General features: G+C 34.7%; 1 protein-coding gene across 10 annotated transcripts in view; it reads right to left on the reverse strand.

Moving 5' to 3' along the window:
- The window catches only part of Tmem135 (transmembrane protein 135), a 224,596-nt gene extending 199,454 nt beyond the window's left edge, over nt 1-25,142 (reverse strand). For 2 of the 10 annotated variants that reach the window (XM_076846538.2, XM_076846536.2), the window contains exons 1-2: nt 24,864-25,142; nt 1,566-1,693 (exon numbers count right to left, since the gene is read on the reverse strand). In XM_076846538.2, coding sequence (XP_076702653.1) covers nt 1,566-1,693; nt 24,864-25,004 — 269 coding nt within the window. In that variant the 5' untranslated portion in view covers nt 25,005-25,142. Of the gene's footprint in view, nt 1-1,565; nt 1,694-6,100; nt 6,138-17,609; nt 17,701-24,619; nt 24,683-24,863 lie in introns of those variants that run through there. The other 8 variants (XM_076846541.2, XM_076846540.2, XM_076846545.2 and 5 more) reach the window with 7 other exon arrangements.
- Nucleotides 25,143-25,807: the final 665 nt, after the last annotated feature.

The raw sequence follows: 25,807 nt of genomic DNA on the forward strand, positions 1-25,807 counted from the left end.
TCCTTAGCACCATATAAAAATAAACAAATAAAATAAAGGCATTCTGTCCATCTACAACTACAAAAATAATTTAACAAAAAAACAACAGATGAAGCTCAGATCTTAAGGACTGGAAAAACTACCGTAAATACTTAACCTGGGTATTTCTGAAATGGACAACACAAACCTGCCTGAGAAAACTAGAGGTTGTTTTCCCTCCAATATAAAATCCACAAAGGACTTATTGAATATAAAATCTAAGGGAAAATTAAAATAAAATCATTGAATCAGTTATAGGAAGACCATGGATGTTACCTTTAATAGTTAATTATAATATATCACACAAATAATTATTAAGTATAAATATTTTATGATTCTATAACTTCACCAAACAGGTTCACAGAACATAAAGAAATATGCTGCAATAGCAACTTGGTGCAATTTTTTAAAATCTTATTATTTATAACTTTATTTTAGAGCTTTAACAAGTCTTTGAAACTTTACAGAGACCACATGATGAAGAAAATTCTTTACATAGATTTTCATGTCAATTTAAAGACATGATTTGCTTAACAGTATGAAAACACCACCAGTTATTTTCTTCATCATCTAAAAGTTTACAAATACTAATACAATGAGGAAAAGTCTATAAAAGATATTTGAAAATTAAATATTTAATTGCAGTTAAAATATATAGAACTACTTTGGGCAACAACTTGACAAATAAAAAATTAGTTTATTTTTAACAATCAGTGTGGTGGAAAAGATAAAAAGTAAGTATGTAATAAATATGTTAGGTTTGTCACAGCACTCAAAAGACTGAATTCTATCTGCATCTATAATGTATAAAGCATGAAGCACAGGTAATGCTACAAAATTGAATCAGAACCAAACGTTCCAGCAGTAGGCTATATCAAGAGTTAACTTTTTTTTTTTTTCATAAACACATGCATTTTGTATTCCTTTTGAAGTTTGTTCACTATAGATAGCCCTAACCTATATCACGGTCACTTTGAATTCATGATTTATGAAACTAAAGAGCTAACAAATTCCGATCAACAAATTGAAATTAAAACAGAACTCAGAAAATATATAATATACAAAAGTATTTTTGTTATTATAATCATGCTAATAATTTGACATGTATATAATATCTTGAGGCCAAGAAGCCAACAGTTCCTAGTTTTTTGGGTTTTGGTTTTTGGTTTTTGTTTTGGAATGGGGAGGGGGATACCAGAGATTGAACACAGGGGCACTCAACCACAGAGCCACATCCCAGACCTATTTTCTATTTTATTTAAAGATAGGGTCTCACTGAATTGCTTAGGACCTTAGGCCTTTGCTGAGGCTGCCTTTGAACTCGAAATTCTCCACCTCAGCCTCCAGAGCCTTAGGATTACAGGAAGCTCCACTGCGCCCAGCAGCTTCTGATTTTATAAACTATCTTTGAAACAAATGTCATTTCACAGGTTTAAAAAAATAGAAATAAAAGCAGTGACCTACACAATGGTTATATAAACATCTGTTTGTTTCCATTTCAACAACAGAATTTGTATTAATATCTAGTGGTGATTATGAGTACCAACCTTAAAGTGCAAAAGAAAGTTATATACAAGGCCCCATTAGCAGTCAGAAATGAAGCAGATTGTAGGATCTCAGGGAGTAGTTTGTACAAATAATAGTCTAATTTTCGTTTCCGGAGAATTGCTGCAATCTGGAAAGAGAAAGGCTTTTTTGTTTAATCCAAACAACTATTATTAGCTTAAATTAGCTCTTATGTGGAAGCTACTGAATAAAACATATATTTAAAAATAAAAGTAAAAACTATAGCATTGTACTTGCTCCTTTATAAAAATATAATTTCAAGGACAGAAAGGAGATACTTGAATTTACTAAGGATAAAATACACACCAAGAAATTACAACTTGGATCATGTAATGAATATATTTCATAAATTGAGAAGCATTAAAGACAGTTTTAAACTGAAAAATGAAGTACACCTTTAAATGGAAAAAAATAAATTAAAATTCTAATAAAATCTGATGCTATAACAAAACTACATTACAGATTTTATCAGCCTACCATTATTAGAGAATTTTAAGGATAGAAAACAGAAAAAGAAATTATTCTGTTATTCAAACATGACTATTATAAGGGAAAAAATGATAGAAATACAAATTAATAATTTCTGGCTTCCTGGAGCCCATGTAAAACGATCAAATAAACCATTACTAAGAATATAAGAATAACACAGGTAAGCACCACATACCCCTAGAATACAGAAAGAATAATACCTAGACAGAGAATTGCAGAAGATTATGACAGTAATCTTTTATTATACACCAAATACACCAAAGTGCTGGGGGAAGGAGGGAGGACGAAGAGGAGAAAACTTCATCTGAAATATATCTGAGCCCACAAACTCATGGTGTACTTCAAGTTACTTGTGCAGATAACTGCAAAATTAAACTCAATAAAATGAATGCAATCTCAAAAAAAATCAACCTCTCAGTCTTTATGACATAGCTTTTAAATTTAAATTGAAAACTTTGAATTTTAATAATTTAACTATTATTTATTTATTAATTATTTTAATGGCTAATTTCCCTAACAATATATCAAAATAAAAAGATGATATTTAGTTATTGATCACACTTTTAATGTTATAAAAAATAAAACAAAATAAATCACAATATGCTCAAAATGTGGATTATAGATATTTAAGAATGATTAAGTATTAGGAATATAATTCACAGGTACCATAGAAATTTAGCAAAGTGAATTTAATATAAAGTAGGCAGAAGTTTCATGGAAAAGGGGACATAAGCTGGATTTAGAAGAATAGAATTCTCACAAGTCATGAGAAGGAATACCTTTCTATCACAATGAAACAGTATATCAAAGGAATGAGTATTAGAACAGGATCAGAGAACGACGGAGGAGGTGTAAAAAAAAGGCAAAAATGACTGCAGCACAAGAAAACTCTCCATTCTCTCCCTATCTTTCTGGAGATAACACTTTCCCTAAGGTCAGTGATCAACAAATCTAATGGCCTCTTCTAAGTTTTTCTGATGACCCCCATGAAGTCTCTGAAACTGACCCCCTCCTATTTTAATTCAACATATAGAAAACAATGGTGAATAAGTCTTAATCCTGGTTTTCAAGGAATATAAAATTTTGATAGCAACAAAAACATATATAATAACCTAAAATATGGCAGTATGGGAAATGTTAGAAGAAGAGATATACGGGAGGAAGTTAGGAAGGGCAAGTGATAATGTCAGGAAGATTTAACTGGACTTTTAATATGAATCTTGACAGGTAGAATTTTAACAGGTGAGAAGTTTCTATGAAAGTGCATTCTTTTCATTTCTCAATTATCTACCTAAAGGCTATTCCTTCTTAGCAATTTGCCATCAAGATTCAATATGGTAAAAATGTCATAAATTATAAACTAATAAAAATATATAAATAAAATATAAACTAAATAATTAATAGGCAGATCTAACAATTCTTATCAGAATCCAAGGATTTCTATAGATACAGACAAGAGTATTCTAAAATTTATAAAGAAAAGCAAATGAATTAAAATAGCTTTGAAAAAAGTTTTTAAAAAGAAGAAATAAGTCTGATTTTAAGATATTGTTACATAGCTACAGTATCTAACCATGTAATATTGGCAGACATGGACAAATAGATGAATAGAACAGAACAGAGAACTCATAAATTCATGGAAATATATTCAGTTAATACAGTTAAATTTTTCCAAATGTACAAAAGCAAGTTCATGGGAGAAAGATAGTCTTTTTAACACATGGTGCTAGAGTAAGAGGGCATACATTAAAAAAAGAAAAGAAAAAGAAAAAAAGAGAACCTTAAGACTTACACTTTGTGCAAAAATTAATTCAAAATAAATCATAGACATAAATGTAAAATATAAAACCACAAAGCTTTTAGGGAAAAAAATGAAGACAACCTTATAGCCATAGGATAGGTAACAAGTTTTTAGACTTGACATTAAAATCATAATTCATAAAAGGAAAATTTGATTAACTGAACTTCATCAAAATTAAAACTTTTTCTCTCTGAAAGACCTATTAGGAGGACAAAAAGGCAAGCTACAGAATAGGAGAAAATACTTGCAAATCACATAGCTAATAAAGGTTAATATCTAGAATAAATATAGAAATCTTAAAACTCAACAATAAAAAACACAATCCATTTAGGAAACAGGCAAAAGATAATGAACAGACATTTCCCTAGACAAAAACATACAGATCGTATATAACCACAAAGTTTGGTATACACACCTATAATCCCAGCAACTCAGGAGGCTGAGGCAGGAGGATTGCAAATTTAAAACTATAATGAACTATCACTATAAAACTGTCAGAATGGCTAAAATAAAAAAACAGTGACAACACCAAATGCTGGCTAGCAGGACATTAGAGAACTAGTTCACCTCTTCATTGATGGTCCAAATGTGAAATGATAAAGCCATTCTGGAAAACAGTTTGGTAGTTTCTTGAAAAACTAACCAAGCAATTACCATATGACTTCTAATTGCAGTTCTGGGTACTATCTCTGAGAAATGAAAATTTATGTTTACACAAAAAGCTGTGCACAAATATTTATAGCACTTTTGTTCAGTTTTTTCCCAAAACTGGAAACAACTCATGTGCTCTTCAATAGGGGAACAGTTTAACAAACCATGATATAACCATTCCATGGAGTAAATAGTACTCAGCAATAAAAAGGCCCAATCTAGTGATATATCAAATGACCTTGATAAATTTCCAGAGAATTATGTTGAGTGAAAAAGCCAATCCCAAAGGAGACATACTGTATGATTCACTCCCATAATATTCTTGAAATGACAAAATTATAGAAATGCAAAATAACTCAGTAGTTAAGGGATTAAGGTGATATTGGTAAATAGAAGGGGAGTAAGTATGGCTATACAAGGACAAAACTAGGGATCCTTGCCATGATGGAAATATTCTGTCTTGACTATATACATGGTAATATTTTATTGTAATATTGTATTATTGTTTTGCAAGATGACAGCATTGGAAGAAGATCTCTATAATTTCTTTCAAATGCATGTGAATCACAGTTATCTCAAAATAATGATAAAAAGGTCAATTTATCTTTAAAAAACTGTTTATGCACATAGCCAACAGGTATATGAAATATTCTTAGCACCATTAGTCATCAGAGAAGTGCACAATGAAATACAACTACACACCCATCAGAACTTCTAAAATGAAAAGGATAGATAATGTACAGTGCAGGTGGGAATGAGAGGCACCGCAACTCTCACATATTTCTGGTGACATTCTGGTAAAATGGCTGTTACTTTGGAAAACTGACAGTATCTAATGAAAATAAGTGTTTATCTATCTATTGTAGGACCCAGCAATTGTATTTCTGGAAAAAATACCCAAAAGCAATAGTGCTTATTTCTTCCAAAAGACATATTCATAATACCATATTTAATTATAAATACTACAACAACCTAAATGTCTATTAACAGTAAAGTAGATAGATATTACATATTTACAATATTGTTAGGAAAAAGTTATAGTCTATTGCAAGATACAGGGAATATCTTATACAAAACATGATCACTGTGTTCTAACCCAGAGCTTACAATAAGGTTTACCAGTGGCTAAAAAACTGATCTTCTCAGCACTGTAAATTGCTAAGCCAAGATCGGGGTACAAAACAGGGTGATCACCACCTCAGTTTTCTCAGCATGCCACCCATTATTATAGTTTTCTAAGTATACCAGAGCATGCAAAAACGTGAAAAAGGTTCAGAAGCACTGATCTAACCATTCTAGTAATTGTGATAGCCAATAATAAAAGCCCAGGAAAGGGGCTTTATTTTATTTATTTATATACATGAGGAAACATGTATAAAAGCATAATCAGATAATCAGACATCTTCAGAAATATCACATTTTATATTAAAGACTTTGTAATGTTCATATGCTTTGACTAAATAATTCCATATTAATTCCTTATAATTTATTTAAACATACATATAAAGATTTAACTAAAAATAAGGTATACCATACAACTATAGGTAAAATACACACCCATGTTTATTTACTTACATTAATATAGTCTTGTTTTAGAAAACTATTTAATATCCTAGAAAAATAAAATCAAAATATATAATGTCAGAAGACAGACTACAAAACAATACTTTATAATGAACATATAGGACAAATATTAGGATGTTATGAATTATTTATCACTGAATGATGGAAAAAAGATTATTTTTTAATTTTCTGTGGGGGGCTGGAGGTTTACTGCTTTTGCTCTTGTTTTGTTTGTTTTGTTTTGTTGCCTTTTTACTTTGGATATATTCCATACTTCCTACAAAAAACGTATAGTTATGGTTTGGATATAACATGTCCCGCTAAAACTCCTGTGTTAATGCAGGAGGTAAAATGCTTAAGATTATGGGAGCTGTAACCTAATTAGTGGATTCATCCATTTTAAGAATTAATCATCTGAATGGATTCCTAGTTGATAGGCAGGTGGAATATGACTGGAAGAAGTACATCTTTGGAGACAGGACCTTGGGATTATACTATCCCTTAGCTCCTCCCTCTCTCTCTTCTTCTGGACAGGCATGATCTAAGGAGCTTTTCTCCACCAGGCCTTTTTGCCATGATGTTTTACCTTACCTCAGGCCCAGAGCAATTGAATTGATCAACCATAAATTGAACCTCTGAAACTGTGAGCCAAAATAAACTTTTCCTCCACTAAATTGTTCTTGTTAGATATTTTAGTCACATAAACAAAAAACTAGCCACATATGTTCTAATTTATAATATCAGGGAGAGAGGAATAAGTGTGTGAAAGTCATGATTATTATTATACAAAATAATGTGAATAGGGAATAAAATATCAGAAGGACATAATACAAAATAATTTGGAGATTTGATTTTTTATGGTGCTAGGAAAATATTTGATTTTTAACCTTAAATATTTTATTTTTAACCTCTTAACCTTTTTCTATGAAAAATCCTTGCTTAGATACTCTTGAGATTTCAATTTCCTCATTTCTTAACTAAAGAGGTTAAATTGAATCATACAAGGGGCTCCTTTACTACACTTCTAAAATTACACATTTAAAAAAAAAAAAGAAATGATACTGTAGGAATTAGATACCTGTATGGAAAAGTTAACTTTGTTCCGCGCCTCATATAACACACAAAAGTTAATCTGAGATAGATCTCAGGCCTATATTCCAAAATTATAAACATCAAAGTATCTAAAACATTAACAAATATTTTCACAGTGTTCCAAGCATGGGTCAAGAAACAGAGGCAGAGCTACTCATCCAACAGGGGATTAACATCCAGAATATATAAATAGAAAAACTTACCACCAAAAAAACAAATAACACAATCAATTAATGGACAAAAGAACTAAACATAAACTTCTCAAAAGAAGAAACACAAATGGCCAAAAAATATAAGAAAAAATATTCAACATCATTAGCAATTAGTGAAATGCAAATCAAAACTACACTGAGATTTCATCTCACTCCAGTCAGAATGACAATGATCAAGAACACAATAATAAATGCCAGCAAGGACGTAGGAGAAAAGGCACACTTTTACATTCTTAGTGGGACTGCAGACTACTACAACCACTCTGGAAAGGAGTAGTAGGTAGAGTCCTCAAAAAACTAGAAATGGAACTACCATATAACCCACCTATCCCACTCCTTTGTGTTTATCCAAAAGAACTAAAATCAGCATACTATAGCAATAGAGCCTCCATGTTTATAGCAGCACAATTCACAAAAGCTAAATTATTGGGTCAACAGATGAATGGATTAAGCAATTGTGATATTTTTACAAAATTGAGTTTTATTTACCCATAAATAATGAAATTACGGCATTTGCTAGTAAATGGATAGAAATGGAGACCATTCTGCTAAGAGAAATAAGGCAGTCAGAAAAATCAAAGATTGAATTTTTCTCTCATATGTGGGAAGCTAGAGTTAAATAAGGAAAAAAGGAGGGGAGGATGAGGATTGGTTACCATAAAGATATAGAAAATACCAGTAGTGAAGAAGGAGATCGAGAGGGAGAGAAGAGGGACAGGGATGAGGAAGAAATGCAGAGTGAATTATTAAAAATTATATTATGTGCATATATAAATATACCACAAGAAATTTCACCTTTATGTATAAGTAAAAAGAACTAATCGAAAACAAATAAATAGATAAGTGAAAGGAAGAACAGTAGAGGAAGGGGAAGGGAGATGAAAAGTAGGGGGACAACATGAAATTAAATTGTTGCATGTATGATTTCATCAGGATTAATCCAACTACTATGTATAATTATAATGGTCTCATTTAAAAAGAAAACACACAGAAACAGGCAGTATTAAGCATAGCTCATGACTGTCAAGTATGGATACCAATCTAATACAATGTCTACAGAATGATGACTGATACAAAATTATAAGGACAGACCCCCAATTTAAAAGTATCTCCCCCGCTTTAATGTGGGGGGACAACACAGGGTCTCACTATGGTGCCTAAACTGGCCATGAACTCCTGTTGTAAAGTGACCCTCCTGCCTCAGCCTCTGTAGAAGTCAGGACTACAGATGTACAACATTGCGCCTGGCTGAAAGTTTCCCTTTACAAGAATACCACTATTAAACATCTATAAGAAACATAAGCATTTCACCTTAGTCCTTTATACTCCATTGTTATTACCTTGTCTATTTCCCATGAGATTAATGCCACACATTTTCCATAGAGATAATTTCCTACTATTGAGATTGCTTGGCCATGGGCTAAAGCAAAGATAATTGGCCCTCAAAGGGGCTAACCTATTATCTTAGCCTTATTAGTATCAAACTGTAAACTAATAGTCAGAGTTTGATCATTAAACTCTTATAAAAGACTTCATTTCTAGAGAATCTAAAAATCTAGTTTCTGTGGAAATTAAAATAGCTCACAGAGTAGATTTTATGTTGTGCCTATTTAATTTTTTAAAGTAATCACTAGCAAATAATGATTTGCTTAAAGCAGGGTCTTTCAACCTCAGCATTACTGACATTTGAGACCAGATAATTTATTGTTTCAGGGAGAAGAGAGGAAGCGGTGCTATACATTAAAATATATTTAGCAACATCACTAGCCTCTAATTTCTAGATGTCAATAGCATCCCCATTATGACAACCAAAAAATGTCTCCCAGACGTTGCTAAACATCTCACAGAACGTAAACTGCCCCTTATTGAGTGAGATCAACTAGTTTAAGGAAAATAGCAAACTCAATTTGTGTATGTACTATAGTACATACATGTACTATATGTCTTAAATGTCCCCACAGAGACCGTGTTAAAAGCTTGGTCCCCAGTCCATAGCATTATTTAGCAGGTGGTGGAAAAAAAAAATTTTTTTACCCCATAGTACTAGGGATTGAACCCAGGGGCACTCTACCACTGAGCTACATCCCCAGCCCTTTTTATGCTATTTTGCTAAATTTCCCAGGCTGGCCTTGAACTTGCAATCTTCCTGCTTCAGCCTTCCAAGTCACTAAGATTACAGAGTCACTGGGAATATAAGCATGTACCACCATGCTCAGCAGGTGGTAGAAACTTTGAGAATTCAAGACTAGTTGAAGGTCTTAGATCATTAGGGGCATGCCCTTGAAGGAAATAGTAGGAATCAAGCCTCTTCCTATCTCCCTTTTTTTTTTTTTTTATTTCCTGGCTATCACAAAATGAGCAGCTTCTTCTGCCGCATGTTCCTACCATGATGTATAATCTTACCAAAGGTCCAAAAGCAACAGGGTCAACCTTCCAGGGTCAAACCCCCAGAATTGTAAGTCAAAACAAATCTTTCCTCTTTGTAAGCTGATTGTCTCAGAAATTTTGTTATAATAAAGCAAAGCTAATCTACACCAAAAAGTTGTGCCAAGAATTGGAATTGTTGCTGTAACTATACCTGAGATGATGTGGAGAAGTCTTTCAAATACATTTACAAGAGGAATTTGTAAAAGTTTGGAGGAGTGAGCTAGAGAAATCCTAGAATGCTAAACGTGAAGTTTAACAGATAATTCTGATGACAGATCAAAAGTCAGAGTGCTGATAGAAAAATGGACAATAAAAAAAAAATGTGGATGGTTTCAGAAAGAAATAAAAACTCAATTACAACAGACTCCAGAATGGCAATATGTAAATCAATGGTTGTGCAACTGAAGTGATTCTGCAATCTGTATATGGGGTAAAAATGGGAGTTCATATCCCACTTGAATCAAAGTGTGAAATATGATATATCAAGAACTATGTAATGTTTTGAACAACCTACAATAAAAATTAATTAAAAAAAAAAAAAAACTCAATTAGGAATTGGACTAAGGATATCCCTGTTACACCAGAGCCAATAAAATAAAATAAAACCGGGCTGGGGCTGTAGCTCAGTGGTAGAGCACCCACCTCGCATGTGTGAGGCACTGGGTTCAATCCTCAGCACCACATAAAAATAAATTTTAAAAAAATATGTCCATCTACAACTTTAAAAAAATTAAATTAAATTAAATGGTTGCATTATGCCCATACCCTGAAACTTTAAAAGAGAGGCTGAATTTAAGGGTGATCAACTATTTTTTCTCTAGAAGAGCAAATTTTAAGGCCACAGACTTTGGGTACCAGTATGGATACTGCTGGATGCTTTTAGTCAGATTTATAATAAGAATCAGGAACAAAAAGCAGAGTGGAAAGATTTGAAAAATTCACAGCTTAGTGAGAAAAGGAGTATATTTTAGGGTGCTACCAAGAAAGTACAGAAAGAGATTAGAACCATCAAAAGGAAACCAAGTACCTCACACAGGGGAAAATGGAAAAAATGCCTTGGGGGCATCTCAAGAATCACAAGATCCTACCCAGGGCAGAATCAAGGATGTAAATGTGCAAATGTTCTAACAACTTTAGAAGAGGTCCCTGATATACATTGCTATCCTGGGACTGACTTGGGACTCCTCCATGAGTAGCTGTCAAGGGAGGCAGAGGATGCTGCAGCTGTGGTTCAAGAACCAGTGGGTATAGGAACAGTCTGAGCTCATGGAAGACGCTGGTGGTAGATGATGATATAATTCACATGAGGCTGGTTTTATAGGCACAAAGAATGTAAGAGTTATGAGGTCATGGAGACTTCTAATGAGATTTCAAAGGAAGGAGCAAGACAGCATGCCTGTACATAGCACCTGACAGGATGATGCATAGAGCTGTGAAAATGAAGCCAAAGCTGCAGGAGACCAATAAAGAGATACCATGAATGTAGAATGCCTGCCATGAGTCGCTGTAAGCAGCATACAAAGTCAGCCAAGTGGGCCGTAGACAGCAAGGGCATAGGGGTGAGATTGCTCAAGCCCTTGGGAGTACATATCCCATCACAGTGTGCCCCAGATGCCAGACATGGAGAAAGGATTTAATGTTTGCCTATTGAGCTTTTGTCCTGCTTTAGTCTGTTCCCTACTTTCTATGCCCCTATTCCTCCCTTTCAGAATGGGAATGCTTACAATCATATCTTAGAAGAATGCAACATTTTTTACATTTATAAGGGTTCACAGCTAAATTTGCCTTGAGTCTCAGAGGAAATTTTGGACATGGACTTTTGAGCAATGCTAAAAATGTTAAGTCTTTGAGAACTCTTAAAGATGAACTGAATACATTTTGCATGGCGAGATGGTTATGAGCCTTTGGACGCCAGGAACAGAATAAGAGTTTGGATGTTAAATGTCCTCTAAAGGCCCATGTGTTAAAGGTTTGGTTCCCAACCGTTGGTGCCATTGGGAGGAAGAAGAAGCTTTAAGAGGTAGTGCCTAGTGGCAGAACATTAGGTCATTTGGGGCATGCCTTCAAAGGGAGTATTAAGGCCCTAGTCTCTCACTTCCTCTCTATTTGCTGGCTACCATGAGGTGAACAGTTTTCTCCAACACACACTCTCACCATGCTCTTTGTCAAATACCCAAAAACAAAAGAGCAAAGAAACCATAAACTGAGACCTGAAAAACTGGAAGCCAAACTAAATCCTTTCTTCTTCTAAGCTGGTTATCCCAGGTATTTTGTTACAGTAATACAAAGTTAACACAGAAAACTGGAAAGTTAGCTCATTGGGGTATGCTCTTGAAGGGAATATTGGGACCCCAGCCCTCCTCTTCCTTTCTCTTTTCCTTCCCAGACAAAATGAAGTGAACAGTTTGCTGCACCATGTACTCCACACCATAATGTCCTGCTCACCACAGGCCCAAAACAAAGGGCTTACCGGCCATGGACTGAAACCTCCAAATCTGTGAGCCAAAATAAACCTTTCTTCTTTTTTAATTTGGATTATCTCAGGTATTTTGTTAGAGTAAAACAAAGCTAACACAATGTTTTTAAGTATTTAATTACCAAACAATTTATATTTCATTTAAAAAACCTTACATAGCACTATTTGCCAGGCACTGTCCTAAATACCATACATGTCAACTCGCTTAATCTTCATAATATTCTATGAGATGAGGGCTGGGCATGTGGCTGAATGGTAAAGCACATGCCTGACATGCATGCGGACTTGGGTCCAATCCCCAGCACTGCAGGTAGAAAAAAAAAATTCTATGAGCATGATTATTATCTCCATTTTAGAGAAAGAAAATGGAGAGCAAAGAGATTAAGTTGCCCAACATTACTACAAAACTAATAAACAGCTGATCAGGGATTGAAGTCAAGCAAGTGGCTCTTATAAACTAAAACTTCATGCTGAAATCTTGTTTTTTCCTAAACAAGGAAAAATAGCCTTTTCCATAGTGCATAATTTCCATAAATTAATGTAATTTCTTAGCACCTACAAAAATTCAGGTTGCCTCCACTGAAAGAAAAACATAAAAATATAGGAAAAATACAACAAAGATTATGTAATAACTAATTATTCAGAAATGTATATATCTAACTCAATGAAGTAAACTGGAATACATTAAGTAAGGCACATGATGACTCCTGGGCTAAAAATTTTATTCCCAATCTATAAGAACTAAAAATGAAACAAGGAAACACAATGTTCACAGTGCGGAGTCAGCAAATAAAAAGAACAGATCCCAATAGAATAAAAACAATAAGCTGTGTATCTGTTAACTTTGCTCTTTCCTTCCTTCTCTAAGATCTTAGTACTTTTAAATAAGTGAGATAACAAAATATTTAGCAGCGTAACTAACACATAATAGACACTTATAAAATTCCTTCACCCTGCAATAATTACTCCCTACTGCAAATCCAATTCCTTTTTGTGTTGCATTCCTTTATTTATTAAGTGTTTAAAAGATTTCTGTCTTTGGTAATCAAAATGTCTGAAAAAAATAAACGGCAATTAGAAGAACTATAAGGGCTAGGGCTGTAGTTCAGTGGCAGAGCACTTGCCTAGCATGTGGAAGACACTGGGTTTGATCCTTGGCACCACATACAAATAAACAAATAAAATAAAGGCATTCTGTCCATCTACAACTACAAAAAAAATTTTAAAAGAACTATAAAAAACTCAATTATGCATTTATGTTTCCTCTCCATTTCTCTTATAAAAGAATTAATATAAATTAAAAGTGCTCATTATAACTCTTGTGGTTTGGAAAGACTAGTGCTCTAAAAACTCATTGTGAGACAATGTAGGAATGTTCAAAGGTGAAATGATTAGATCATGAGAGCTGTGATCTAATCAATGGATTAACCCATTTCATGGATTAAAAATTTGAAAGGACTTCTATACTAAGTGGTAACCGAAGCAGGCAGGGTATGGCTGAAGGAAGTAGGTCACTGGGGGCATGTTTTTGGGGTTTATATTTTGTCCCTGGTGACTAGATATCTCCCTCTCCCTCCCCTCTGGCCTCTCACTCTTTCCCTCCCTCCCCCCTTCTCTCTCCCTCCCTCCCCTCCTCTCTCTCTCCTTCCAGAGCAGTTTTCCTCTGCCATGCTCTTCCACCATGATGTTTTGCCTCATCTTGGCCAAGACCATGGGCTGAATCTCTGAAACTATGAGCCCAAATAAACTCTTCCTCCTCCAAGTTTTTCTCATCAGTTATTTAAGTCACATTGAGGCAGAGCTAAAAAATAACTTAATTGTTTTATGGTCAAGAAAAACATATAATGTTTTATTCAGAATAGTTCAATTGTCTTCATGAGAATCAAAACTAAGTCACATTTTTATAGCACCAACAGATTCAAAATAAAAACAGAACTTTAATAAAGAAAACTAAAAAAATATATATTTATCTATAGTCAGAAGATATCTGTATTTTTTTTAAGTAATATTTTTTTCCAGTATTAAGTATTGAATCCAGGGACACTCAACCTCTGAGCTATACTGTCTGCCCTTTTTTATTTTAAGACAGGGTCCCACTCAAGTTACCTAGTCTGGCCTCAAACTTGCAATTCTCCTGCTTCAGCCTCCCAAGGAACTAGAATTACAGGTATATACCTGCTAAAAATAAGATCTTGATTTAAAAAATATTAGCATAATAAAGGTAAAATTACTTTGTTTCCACAAATAACTATATACTGAAAGTGACAACTTGATTAATTAAAAAACTTAATTTTATGCATCAACTTGACTAGAACAAGGCCTGCCCAGACATTTGTTAAAACATTATTCTGAGTGTGTCTATGAGGGTATTTCTGGTGAAGATTAATATTTGAATTGATAGACTGAGGACAGGAGATTGCCCCTCCTTAATGTGGATGGGTCAATCCACTTAAGATCTGGGGGGGGGGGGGGGGGAGGTGGCGAGGGAACTCCTCTGGCCTGATTTCTTGAGTTGATTGGTCTTTTCTTCTTTAGAATTACTAAAACATCATTTGTTGGGCCTAGAGCCTCTGGCTTTCAGAGAAGCAATTACACCACTGGGTCTCCTGAGGCTTTCAGACTTGTACTAGAACTACACACCCTCATGTGTCTCCAGCTTGCCAAGTGCAGATGTAGGCCCTTCATAGCCTTCCTAATTATGAGCCCATTCCTTATTTTATATAGATAATACTCATCTTCTGTATTCATAGGGGATTGGATCCCGAACCACTCCCTGATATCAAAATCCACCACGCTTCCTATAAAATGGCATAATATTTGCATATAATCTATGTACATTCTCCTATATACTTTTAATAATCTCTAGATTAATAGACAATTATTCAATCAACTCTAGATTACATTCCCTACAGTATAAATACTATGTAAATAGCTATTATACTGTATTTTTAAGGGATTAGTACCAAGGAAAACAGGCTACATGTTCATCACTGAATATTTTTTTCCAATACAGCTATGTGTCACTTAATGATGGGAGTATGTTCTGAGATCTGTAACATTACATGATTCCCATCATTGCACAAACATCAGAGTATACATACAAAGTATACCTACACAAACCTAAATTGTACAGCCTACTACACACTTATGCTATATGAAATATACTTTCAGAATATAGATCTTTGTTGACCAAAATATCTTATGCAGCATATGGCTGTATTTTCAATCCACAGTTCATTGAATCCACAGATACAGAACCTGCAGATACAGAGTGTCAACGGTACACACACACACACACACACACACACACACCTGTTACTCTTCACTCAAGAACCCTAATATACTATACCTAAACTGCCCCTACATTTTTATGTTTCAAAGTATAAACTACAAAAGTCAAATTTATTATCTACAAGAAAATGACAGGAAACCAAGTATCATGGACTAGTATTTATATATGATTTTACAGTTTTCAAGGCTTTTACAGAGCTCTATCTAATGATTCCCACAGCAAATACGAGGTAGGTAAGACAAGACTAGCATCTATTTATAAAGAAAGGAACCATACTATATATCCCAGAGCAAAATAAAAACTTGGATCTAGGAATTAAAACCCAACGCACTACACCATGCTACCTCATCAGATACAAGCAGCCCGCTTATTTAAAAAAAAAAAAAACTAGGGCAGCTTGTTAATACTTTATGGAAGCACAAAGCAAATCTTCAAACACAAGCAAATCTTCAAAAGTTTTCATTCACTATTTACCATAAAGCCTCCCTATAATGAAAATCATACCACCAAGCTTTAATAATAATCATTAAGCTTACACCTTACCTATAATATCCTTACTCTCCTATACTTACAAATTTATATAAACGTTAAGGTTTAAAGTGAAACCTGAAAATGTACATAAGATACAATTTGAGACTAAATATCATTAAGAATAAGATTCAGAATGAGTTCTGCATACATTAAACCCATGTTCTAAACTGAATAATTCTATAATGTTTTGGGTAATGTAGGGACAATCTTGAAAACACATTCCTGTCACTTGAACTTTAGCAATGTAACTCAGTATAAATCTAACCAAAACATTCATTTTTACCCTGACATCTTCTGCATATGTAACTAAAAATATCATGGGCTCTTGTATGAAATACCTTAATTAATAAAAAAATTAATAATAAACTTTTTAATTGAAGAAATTCATTCAGATGAAAAATAGAAAGTATGCATGTTTATATACTAGTTTCTCCAATAAGAATACTGGGAATGATGAACTGATTAAATGAATGAACTGAATTCATAAAACAGAACTCAAGCTATCTTGATTTAAAAGTACCAACTATTTGTTGATATAACAAAAGACAAACCCTTCTCAAATTACACTTCAATTCACTCATACTGAAGTCTAATTATTAGTGTATCGACTAGTCAATAGATATCAAACTCAACTATTTTTGATAGTATAACACTGACCAACTACCTAAATCAGAAAAAAAAAAAAAAACTTGAACCATGAAAGTTAACCACAGAAAAAAAAGAGTACAGAAAAAGAAGTTTACAAAAGATGTTTAACTTCTTAAACCTTGATCTACCTTTAAATGAATACAGACAAAAAGAAATTATTCAAAGTAGTTTTCTAATACTTATAACTGAAATATTCTACTACAATTTAAAATATAAATTTCATTAGAAAGAAGCCTCCATTTGCGAAAACCAAATGTCAACCAAAAGTTAACAAAAAGTATTTGTTAACCAAATTATTTGTATGGATCTAGGATAATCTTTTCTTGCTGTCTTTGGCTTCAAGTATAAGGCAAGGCCAAATTTGAAGGGAAAGAAATCAAAATCTTGGCTAGGTATTGGATTTTAAAATTGTCACATGAACTTTATTTCTATAGTGTAATTTCTTCTTACTTCTCTCAAATTCCTTATGCTAAAAGATATATTTTGTGCCATAAATGTTTAGTATATATATATATATATATATATATATATATATATATATATATATTAAGTGAATATATATTCACTTAATATATATTCAGATAATCACTATGTCAGTTCCTTGGGAAAGGCTTCCCAAAGCCTCCACACTAGAATATGTCCTCTTATAACACACCTACTTACACCCTATACATCTCCTTTCTTACTAGCATTTTTCACAGTTGTATAATTTTTGTGTTTATTGTCTCCCATTAACTATAATTTCCATGTTCTCTCTAACCCTGTATTTCTGACTTATTGTAGGTAGTCTTTAATATTTGATAAATAAACTTAAAAAAGAAAGTGAAAAGAGATGAACATTACAATACACTCCCTGGCCTCCAAATGAAGCCATGGTACAGGCAGAACTTCAGGCTGGTCCTGATTAATTCAGCTCCTCCTGTGCTTGAGAGATCTAAGTTGAAAAAAAAAAAAAATGGTACCATGTCTTTTTTTTTTTTTTTTTTTTTTAAGAATCAAGGCTGATCAGGACAAACTTCCTTCATCACTGTTAAAAGATATATAATGTTTTAAGGAAGCCTCCAAATTCAAATCCCAAAGAGCTATCTAGAATCAAGAAACTAGAATAAACTGATAAATGTCATGAATCTTAAGACTTACTGGTAATAAATTAAAAGCAAAGAAAAGCTGGCATTCTTATAAAAGGAATCTGCTCAAATCTGATGATACCTGATCTAGCACTTATTCCCTGATACTTTTTTTTTTCCCTCACACAAAATTCTTTAAGGTCCATTTCACTGAATATTTGTCAATGGTCCTATAAGAAAAGTTAGTTCAAGTCTGAATTCCTTCATTTCAATTACTGAGTCTCTTAAGGTAAAATTATGAGGAAAGGAATTTATAAGATTTATAATATCAATTTATAATACTAATTTGATTTACTAATTAATTGGGCTTATAAAGAAATACTATATTCCTGTTTCATAAATCTAAGATGAAACAGATTCATTTCATATTGTATGAAGGAAAAAAATAACCATGAATCTTAATCTGAACACTCTTTTGGAGTATATCAATGAGGAGCAAGCAAGTCAAGATTAGTAATGAATCAAAAGGCAATTTAAAAGTTTGAACTAGGGTCAACTAGAATTCAAACAAATCTTTAATACATCCTAGAATATAGGACCCTTAATCATTAAAGCATCAACCTCTCATAAGTATGACCTTGTATTCAGTATAGTCCTTGGGGATATAAACATATTTCACACTCACTATACTGTACAAATTATTCAAGTAATAATACAGTCACTTTAATTAACTCCCCCTTCCCTAAATATTACCTAGCTCAACATTGAAAAATACTAAGGATGTGAAGTTCTTTTAAACTTTTTTAAATCAAACAAAAGTTTTAATGAAAATCTACTGATTCAGAAACATGCATAGTATTGGCACATAACTATTTAGAAACTATCTTCTAATGTGTTTTAGAACCTAACTTCAAATATATATTAATTTTTAGTTCCAACCTATGATAACTAAAGGGGCAAATAATGGTAAACCAGATTTGGCCATCTATTCTCAAAGCTAGTAGACAAAAGGGTGAATTGTCTTTACTACAGGTTGGGAAGGGAAGAGGGGACAGGTGGAATGTGATGGACATCATTATCCAAAGAACATATATGAAGACATGAATTGGTATGAACATACTTTATATACAAACAGAGATATGAAAAATTGTGCTCTATATGTGTAATAAGAATTGTAATGCATTCTGCTGTCATGTATTTAAAAAATAAAATCAATTAAAAAAAGTGTTTACTGCAATAGTAAACTCTCAGCTCTCAACTAGAAGTGATATGCTGGAACTTGTACTTTGTACTCAACAGAGAACACCCAAAGAATAACAAGAAGTCACATATAAAAAGTTCAACAAAGTCAAAAGGGCACATTAATGAATCAAATTCATCTTTTAATTTCTCATTTAAAAGAAAAAAGATCAAATGACTTTCTTCCATCTCTTATGGAATAATGACAAACCAAGTAAAAATCATTTGTTTATTGAAGACAGAGATAAAATGAGCCCTGATTTACACCCCTTAAACAAGGCCTCAAGCAAAATTAAAAGGAGATTAGACACAGATTTACAATTTCATTGACCAGTCAAAGGTCAGATAATCCAGACAGTTATTCTCAGAAGTTGGCATTGTTTAATGACTCTAGGGTTTCTTTTTTTTTTTTTAAGCAAAAAAAAAAAAAAAGCAAATGCCTATTAACAAAAAATTTTAAAAGTCTGTGTTAGCTTTGTGTTGCTGTGATAAAATACTTGAGAAAGACAACTTAGAGAAGGAAAGATTGAGTTTGGCTTATAGTTTTAGAAGGTCTAGTCCAAGGTCAACAGGTTACATTGCTTTGGGCTTGAGGTAAGACAAAAAGCATCATGGCTGGGAAGGTATGGTGGAGCAAAGCTGCTCATCTTCTGGTCACTGGGAAGTAAAGATGGAGAATGGGAATGGTGAGGGTGGGGGACAAGTTATAGTCCCCAAAAACATGCTCCCAAGGACTGGCTCATTTCAACTAGGTCCCACCTACTACAGTTTCTAGCACCTCCGAATCATCTATTCAAATTATTACTATATTAATGGATTGATCCACTGATGACATTAAAGCCCTCATGACTCAATCATTTCCTAATAGCCCCACTTCTGAACATAACTGCATTGGGAATCAAATCTTCAATACATGAGCATCTGGGGGACATTCCAGATCCAAATCAAAACAGTCTCATTGCTGCTCTTGTTTCTCTCTAGAAAACCTATTAACCACTACCTTAAAAAACTCAGTCCATATCATATGTGATTTCCTCAGTGGTTTTCAAATTTTCACAACTAACTAGGAATTCTAACTCTTGCTTAAATGTTTATTCAAGGCCTAGAGGTAATGAACTGATCCTTTATAATCTAACAGATTTGTTAAATTGTAACAACAGATTTGCAAGAGTATATGGCTCACAGGGAGTAGATATTGAGCAAATATTTTCATACTCTCAAGAAGAACATACACACCCAAAGGTGAATGAAAATACAAATGTTTAAATCGTCCTTTCCCAAAAATGCAAAAGAATCTCTGTACTTTGGATTCAGCTAAGAGTAAATGCTATTACCCTAATCTGGAAGTCCTAAAGAAAGCTACCTGGGAAAAAAATAATTAAGAAAGATCAACAACTACCTGGGAAATTAGTGAACAAGTTTTCCTTCTGAATAGGAAAGGCACCTAAGTGCCTTGAACAGCATAGAATTCACATGGGCAATTTTGCATTCTAAATTCCCTACAAAAAACAAGGGCACTACAGTTTAACAACTATTTCAAGTGTATGTATATGGTGAGGGGTACTACTTTCTTTGAACACGTGGCAATAACTAACATCCAAGAAATAAAATATACTTCCTAAATACATTTTTGGTATACTATGTTACAAAATATGTAGGAATCTTTTTTTAAAAAACTACAAGAGTGAATTGATGAATGAGGATTAATGTTTTTTACAAACTGTAAAAACACAAAATGTTCATTATTAAAAAGAAGAATACATCTACATTTTGAAATGTTGTAAGCAGACAGTAAATATCAAGAACAGTTGTAGATAAAAAAATGAAAATATAAGCATAAGAACAGATGCATAGAATAAGAGAGTAAATATGATAGAAATGAGAAGAATCCATGTAGTATAATACATAATATTTCAAATAATAAGCCGATAAGAGCCATTTTATAGGCTCCAGAAAAATCTTGCCCCAAACTAGCTTCCCTTCAGGACTTCTCTGTATCTATCAATGATAGCAAATGCACCAATCAGACCAACTTGAAATCCTAGAAATATTAAATATACTCATGTTGCCCCAGTGTCCTCAGTCTATATGTACTTTTCTTTCTTCCATGAAGTGCCTCTAGAACTGTTTCATCATTTGCTCTGGCCAACCTGCCCAGTGTCTCCTCAATTCTGCATTAGTCATGTATTCCTTCATTCATACCTGTGCCCACTCAGACACTTATCATGTACTTAACTGCAGTACTATGCTGGTTCTTAATAAAAACTAATTGTTCTAACAGGAGATGGAGACAGAGATAATGACTAATGCAATATTTCAAAAATAACACCATTTTATTAAGGCCCTCTACGTGTCAGCTATTCCTACACACTACTATCCCATTTAAGTCCCTATAAAAGCCTCAAAACATTAGTACAAGTATCTTCTTCAAAGCAAGGAAATTAAGATACAAAGACATGAAGTAATTTTCCTAAATTCACATTGATAATAAATTGCAAGGTGAGAGTCTACAGGACTCTTTCTACTACCTTGGTAATTACTGCATTAATTCCTCACTATCTTTCGAATCCACCTACCCAAATTCATCATCTCAAAGTACATTTGTACTTGTAATCCCTTGGCTCAAAAAAACTCTCAATATCTCCTTTTCTCTGACCTTCAGTCCGACTTTCAGTAAAAAAACAAGAACTGAATCCTGTCTCTTTTTTCCTTACTAGCTCTAAATGTTGTAAATCACTTAACTTCTCTAACTTTGTTTTTTTATCTATGAAATGAGGATAATAGATAATAAGAATGGGGTTATACAAGGATTAAATAAAATATATGAAGGACTAACCACTTAAGTGTTCAATAAATAGAAGTCATCAATCATAACTTCTGCACCCAAAGTTGTTTTAGACAATGGACATATTGCTGCTCTTACAAAAAATCCACTTAGATTTCTGCCTCAATTTGTGTTTTTACCTCTGTTCCATTAAGAATAAGCATTCCAAAAAGTTATGGTAGAACACGCCTGTAATCCCATCTACTCAGGAGGCTGAGATAGAGGATCAGAGGTTCCAGATCAGCATCAGCAACTTAGTAAGGCCCTCAACAACTTACTGAGACCCTGTCTCAAATTTTTTAAAAATTTTTAAAAAGAGCATGGAGACTTAGCTCAGTGGTAAAGTACCATGGGTCCAATTCCTGGAACCAAAAAATAAAAATGTAACTGAGTGGTAGAGTGTTCCTGGGTTCAGTCTCTAATAATTACAAAAAAAAAAAAAAAAAAAAAAAAAAAATTTAAAGGCACTCTAATATTTACTATATGAATCAATATCTGTCCACATTTAACTTAAAGGCCCAAGTTAAACTCCTCTTCCTCCAAGAAGGCTTCCTGAGCTAACCAGTGAAATTCACTCCTACATGACTATTCAGGATGTATTATAAATTAGAAAATATGCAGTACATCACCAGTGTTATTTCATTTCATTCTCACAAGAAATATAAAAGTAACAAGCACAGAATCAAACAGATGGTAACTGAAATTCAAATCCAGATATCCTTGATCCCTTTTAAAAGCCCAGTTTCTCCCCACCATATCACCTTGCATCTTGGCACATAGGGATACACATTTAATCAACAACTAACCCACACTTACAAAGGGCATACTATTGCTATATATTCTAAGTAGCTCTACCCATACAATACATATATAACTGAAACAAGTCTGTTATGAAATAACTTTAATACCAACAATGCACTCTAAAATTTTCTAATCTCTTCTATTTCATTTAAAGTAAAATGCTAGTAAATATCCACTAATTTTACTTCACAACCACTGATAAGTAAAAACCCAAAGTTAAATTACACTGTTTGAAATACACTGTAAAAGCTACAAGGCCACATGAGATGGAAAATTTATCGTCTAGAAATACTTAATCCAGTTGGAGATAATAGTAAAAACACAACTCTTTTCCCAATTCCTACCCACCCACCATACCTTGCTAGAAAGGGAGGCTATATTCCAGTTTCTCTCCCAAACTTTCCTATTACAGAATATAATCAATAAATTGTCTAGGCTAAAGATATTTTTAAAAATTGCTTGTTGAATGAATGAACAAACAAGGAAAGTAAGTGCTGGATTTACAGGGAGAAATTCCATAGCATAAACTCTCTTTCCACCTAGTTCACAATCTTCTGAGATCAGAAAGAGTCTTTTACGTGTGTGGTGTGGGGATGGAACTCAGGGTCTTGCACATGCTAGGCAAATGCTCTATCATTAAGCTACATCCCTAGCCCAAGAATAATCATTTTGTATAGTTGTATATATCTAGAACTCAATGTTTACAGATGTTCCACTAAAAAAAAAAAAAAAAAAACTGGGGCTATGGGTATAGCTTAGCAGTAGAACACCTGTCTAACATGAGCAAGGCCCTGGGTTCAATCCCCAACACCAAAAGAAAAAAAAAAATTGGAACCATAGACTGGCCACAATTCATATGGAAAGGCAGATAAGCATGAATCTTTGCCAAAGAAAATCAAGAAAGAAATTTCCCACTCCTAATAAGTTTATTATTGGCCCATACTTACTATTCAAAGTGTTCCCTCCAGTATCAACATTAGCTGGGAGCTCCTTAAAAATGCAGATTCCCTGGTCTCACCCAGACCTACTGACTAAGAGCCCCCATTTTAACATGATCCTTAGGGGATTCCTAATACATTAAAATTTGAGAAACACCAATCTACACCATAAAAATGAAACTGACTCCTTCAACTTCAGAGAAAGTCACCATCTTATCTTGTATTATCTCTGTAATACTAATCAGACTTTTCAAGTTATAATAAAAACAGAGCTGTGACACACTTTCAGGCACATTAGGGTATTCTGACTTCAGTGAGAAGTAAGAAATACTTGATCATCCGTTTAATATTGAATAAAACTTTTAGGAAACTTACAAAAAAAATCTCTGCCTTCTTAGGACACAGACTCTATAGGCAAGAAAATGAGACAATAAACTTCAGTGGACACAGTAATAAATCTTTAATACCAGGATGAAGTTATTGAAGTAAAGATGCTGGTAACATTTAAGAATAAAACATCTTTAACAATTCTCAGTGTTATGTACACATATTTCCAAATATTCTCTATTAACTGCCCTACGTATAAAATTGTATAATAAAATGACCTAGATGACAAAAATCAAATCTCCTAAGCATCTTCACTGACTCAAACGCTAGACTTTTTAAATCATCACACAAAATCTCAAACAAGGAGTCTTTTTTGTGAACTTGCAAATACACTTGCAAAACCCTCAAGTCACAATCCTGTCATCACAAACTGAGACAAGATCTGTGGCTACAGGGTCTTAAGGTGAAATATGCCCTCTTTCATTTAAAAAAAAAATAGATATATGAGGAAAGATTGCAGGCATTCTCATTGCCTCGCTGACCTACAAACACCTCTCCATCACAAGGCTAGAGAGAGGGAAAATAACGCAGGTCCCTGGATTCAGGATTTTAAATGTCCTACACTTAATCCTAAAAGTTGGGTGCCCATCGTCTTACCAGCAACAGGCATTTCGGTGACAGCTCAACCTCTAATTCCCCTCCCCCTTCTCCCGCGTAGAAGTTGAGACATCCGCCCGGTAGGACCTCCCCGCAGCCTTTCACCCACCCAAAGCTGTCAGACCTTTCCAAAAGAGAGAGCAACCGCAGGCGAGTCCCCCAGGGCCCCTCAGGGACGCCGACTGAAACCCCGGCCCATCCTCCACACTAAACTCCATCTGGGGGAGAGGCCGGCGGGTCTCACCAAGTACAGGGGGGCATAGATCTTCAGGGACTCCTCCAGGGCGCCCCAAGTGACCTGCAGGAAGGAGACCCGGCAGGAAGGGTGCCAAGTGTGGCCGATCTCGTAGCAGTTATGAGGGATGGACTTGCTGAGGGCCGCCATGACGAGGAGAAGCGCCGAGGGGCCGGGAGGGGGACAGCTGGGGCTCGGGACCGAGCGGCGCGGGCGCCCAACCGCCGCCCTCTCGCGGGGCGGGTAGCTAGAGGTGCGGAATGGAGGGTAAAGGTCACGCGAGCTGGGTTACTCTGGGCCAAAGTCCTCGGATGTTGGGCGATCGGCGTATAGCAGCTCGAGGGGGCGGGGCACGCACCCGGGAGGCGGGGAGAGGCGAAGCGTGCGCGCTCCCTGCGGCGGGCCTCCGCCAGGCCTCCGCCGGAGCGCGCTCTCGCTGCCGTGGCGTGAGCTGTCCCCGGAGCCCGGCGCTGCCCCGGGAGCGGGGGATGTGAGGGCCTTCCTCGGAGACCTCACGCTTCCTGTGCTGGGAGCTCTGTTGATAGACGCGCCAGCCTCCCTACCCCCTCGCTGGAGTGTAGCCGCGCTGGCGGGAGCATCTTAGTAGGTTAATTGATTAAATCCTACTCAGTCTCTGTCCTCTCAGAGCCCGGCCAAGTTACGCTGAGGGTAGTGAAACAAAGGGATTACATGACTTTGTTGGGAGTTGGTAGAGAGATTTGCCAGAGGAACACCTGGGATAAACATCCTCTGCAAAACTGCCAGTTCCCTCCAGACAGTGCCAGGTAATAATTGCTAAGACTGCCTGCTGGGCTTTCTAAGTTCACAGGTGCATGGGAAGGCTTGAAAAATCTGTTTGCAATGTTCCTACACCTACCTGTGGGGAAAAGGCAATAGGTCATCCTCTGCAAATCCTAAGCCACCAAGCAATCCTATCTACAGCATCTTTGATG

Source organism: Callospermophilus lateralis, chromosome 2, assembly GCF_048772815.1.
Source record: "Callospermophilus lateralis isolate mCalLat2 chromosome 2, mCalLat2.hap1, whole genome shotgun sequence".
Classification (NCBI taxonomy): Eukaryota; Metazoa; Chordata; class Mammalia; order Rodentia; family Sciuridae; genus Callospermophilus; species Callospermophilus lateralis.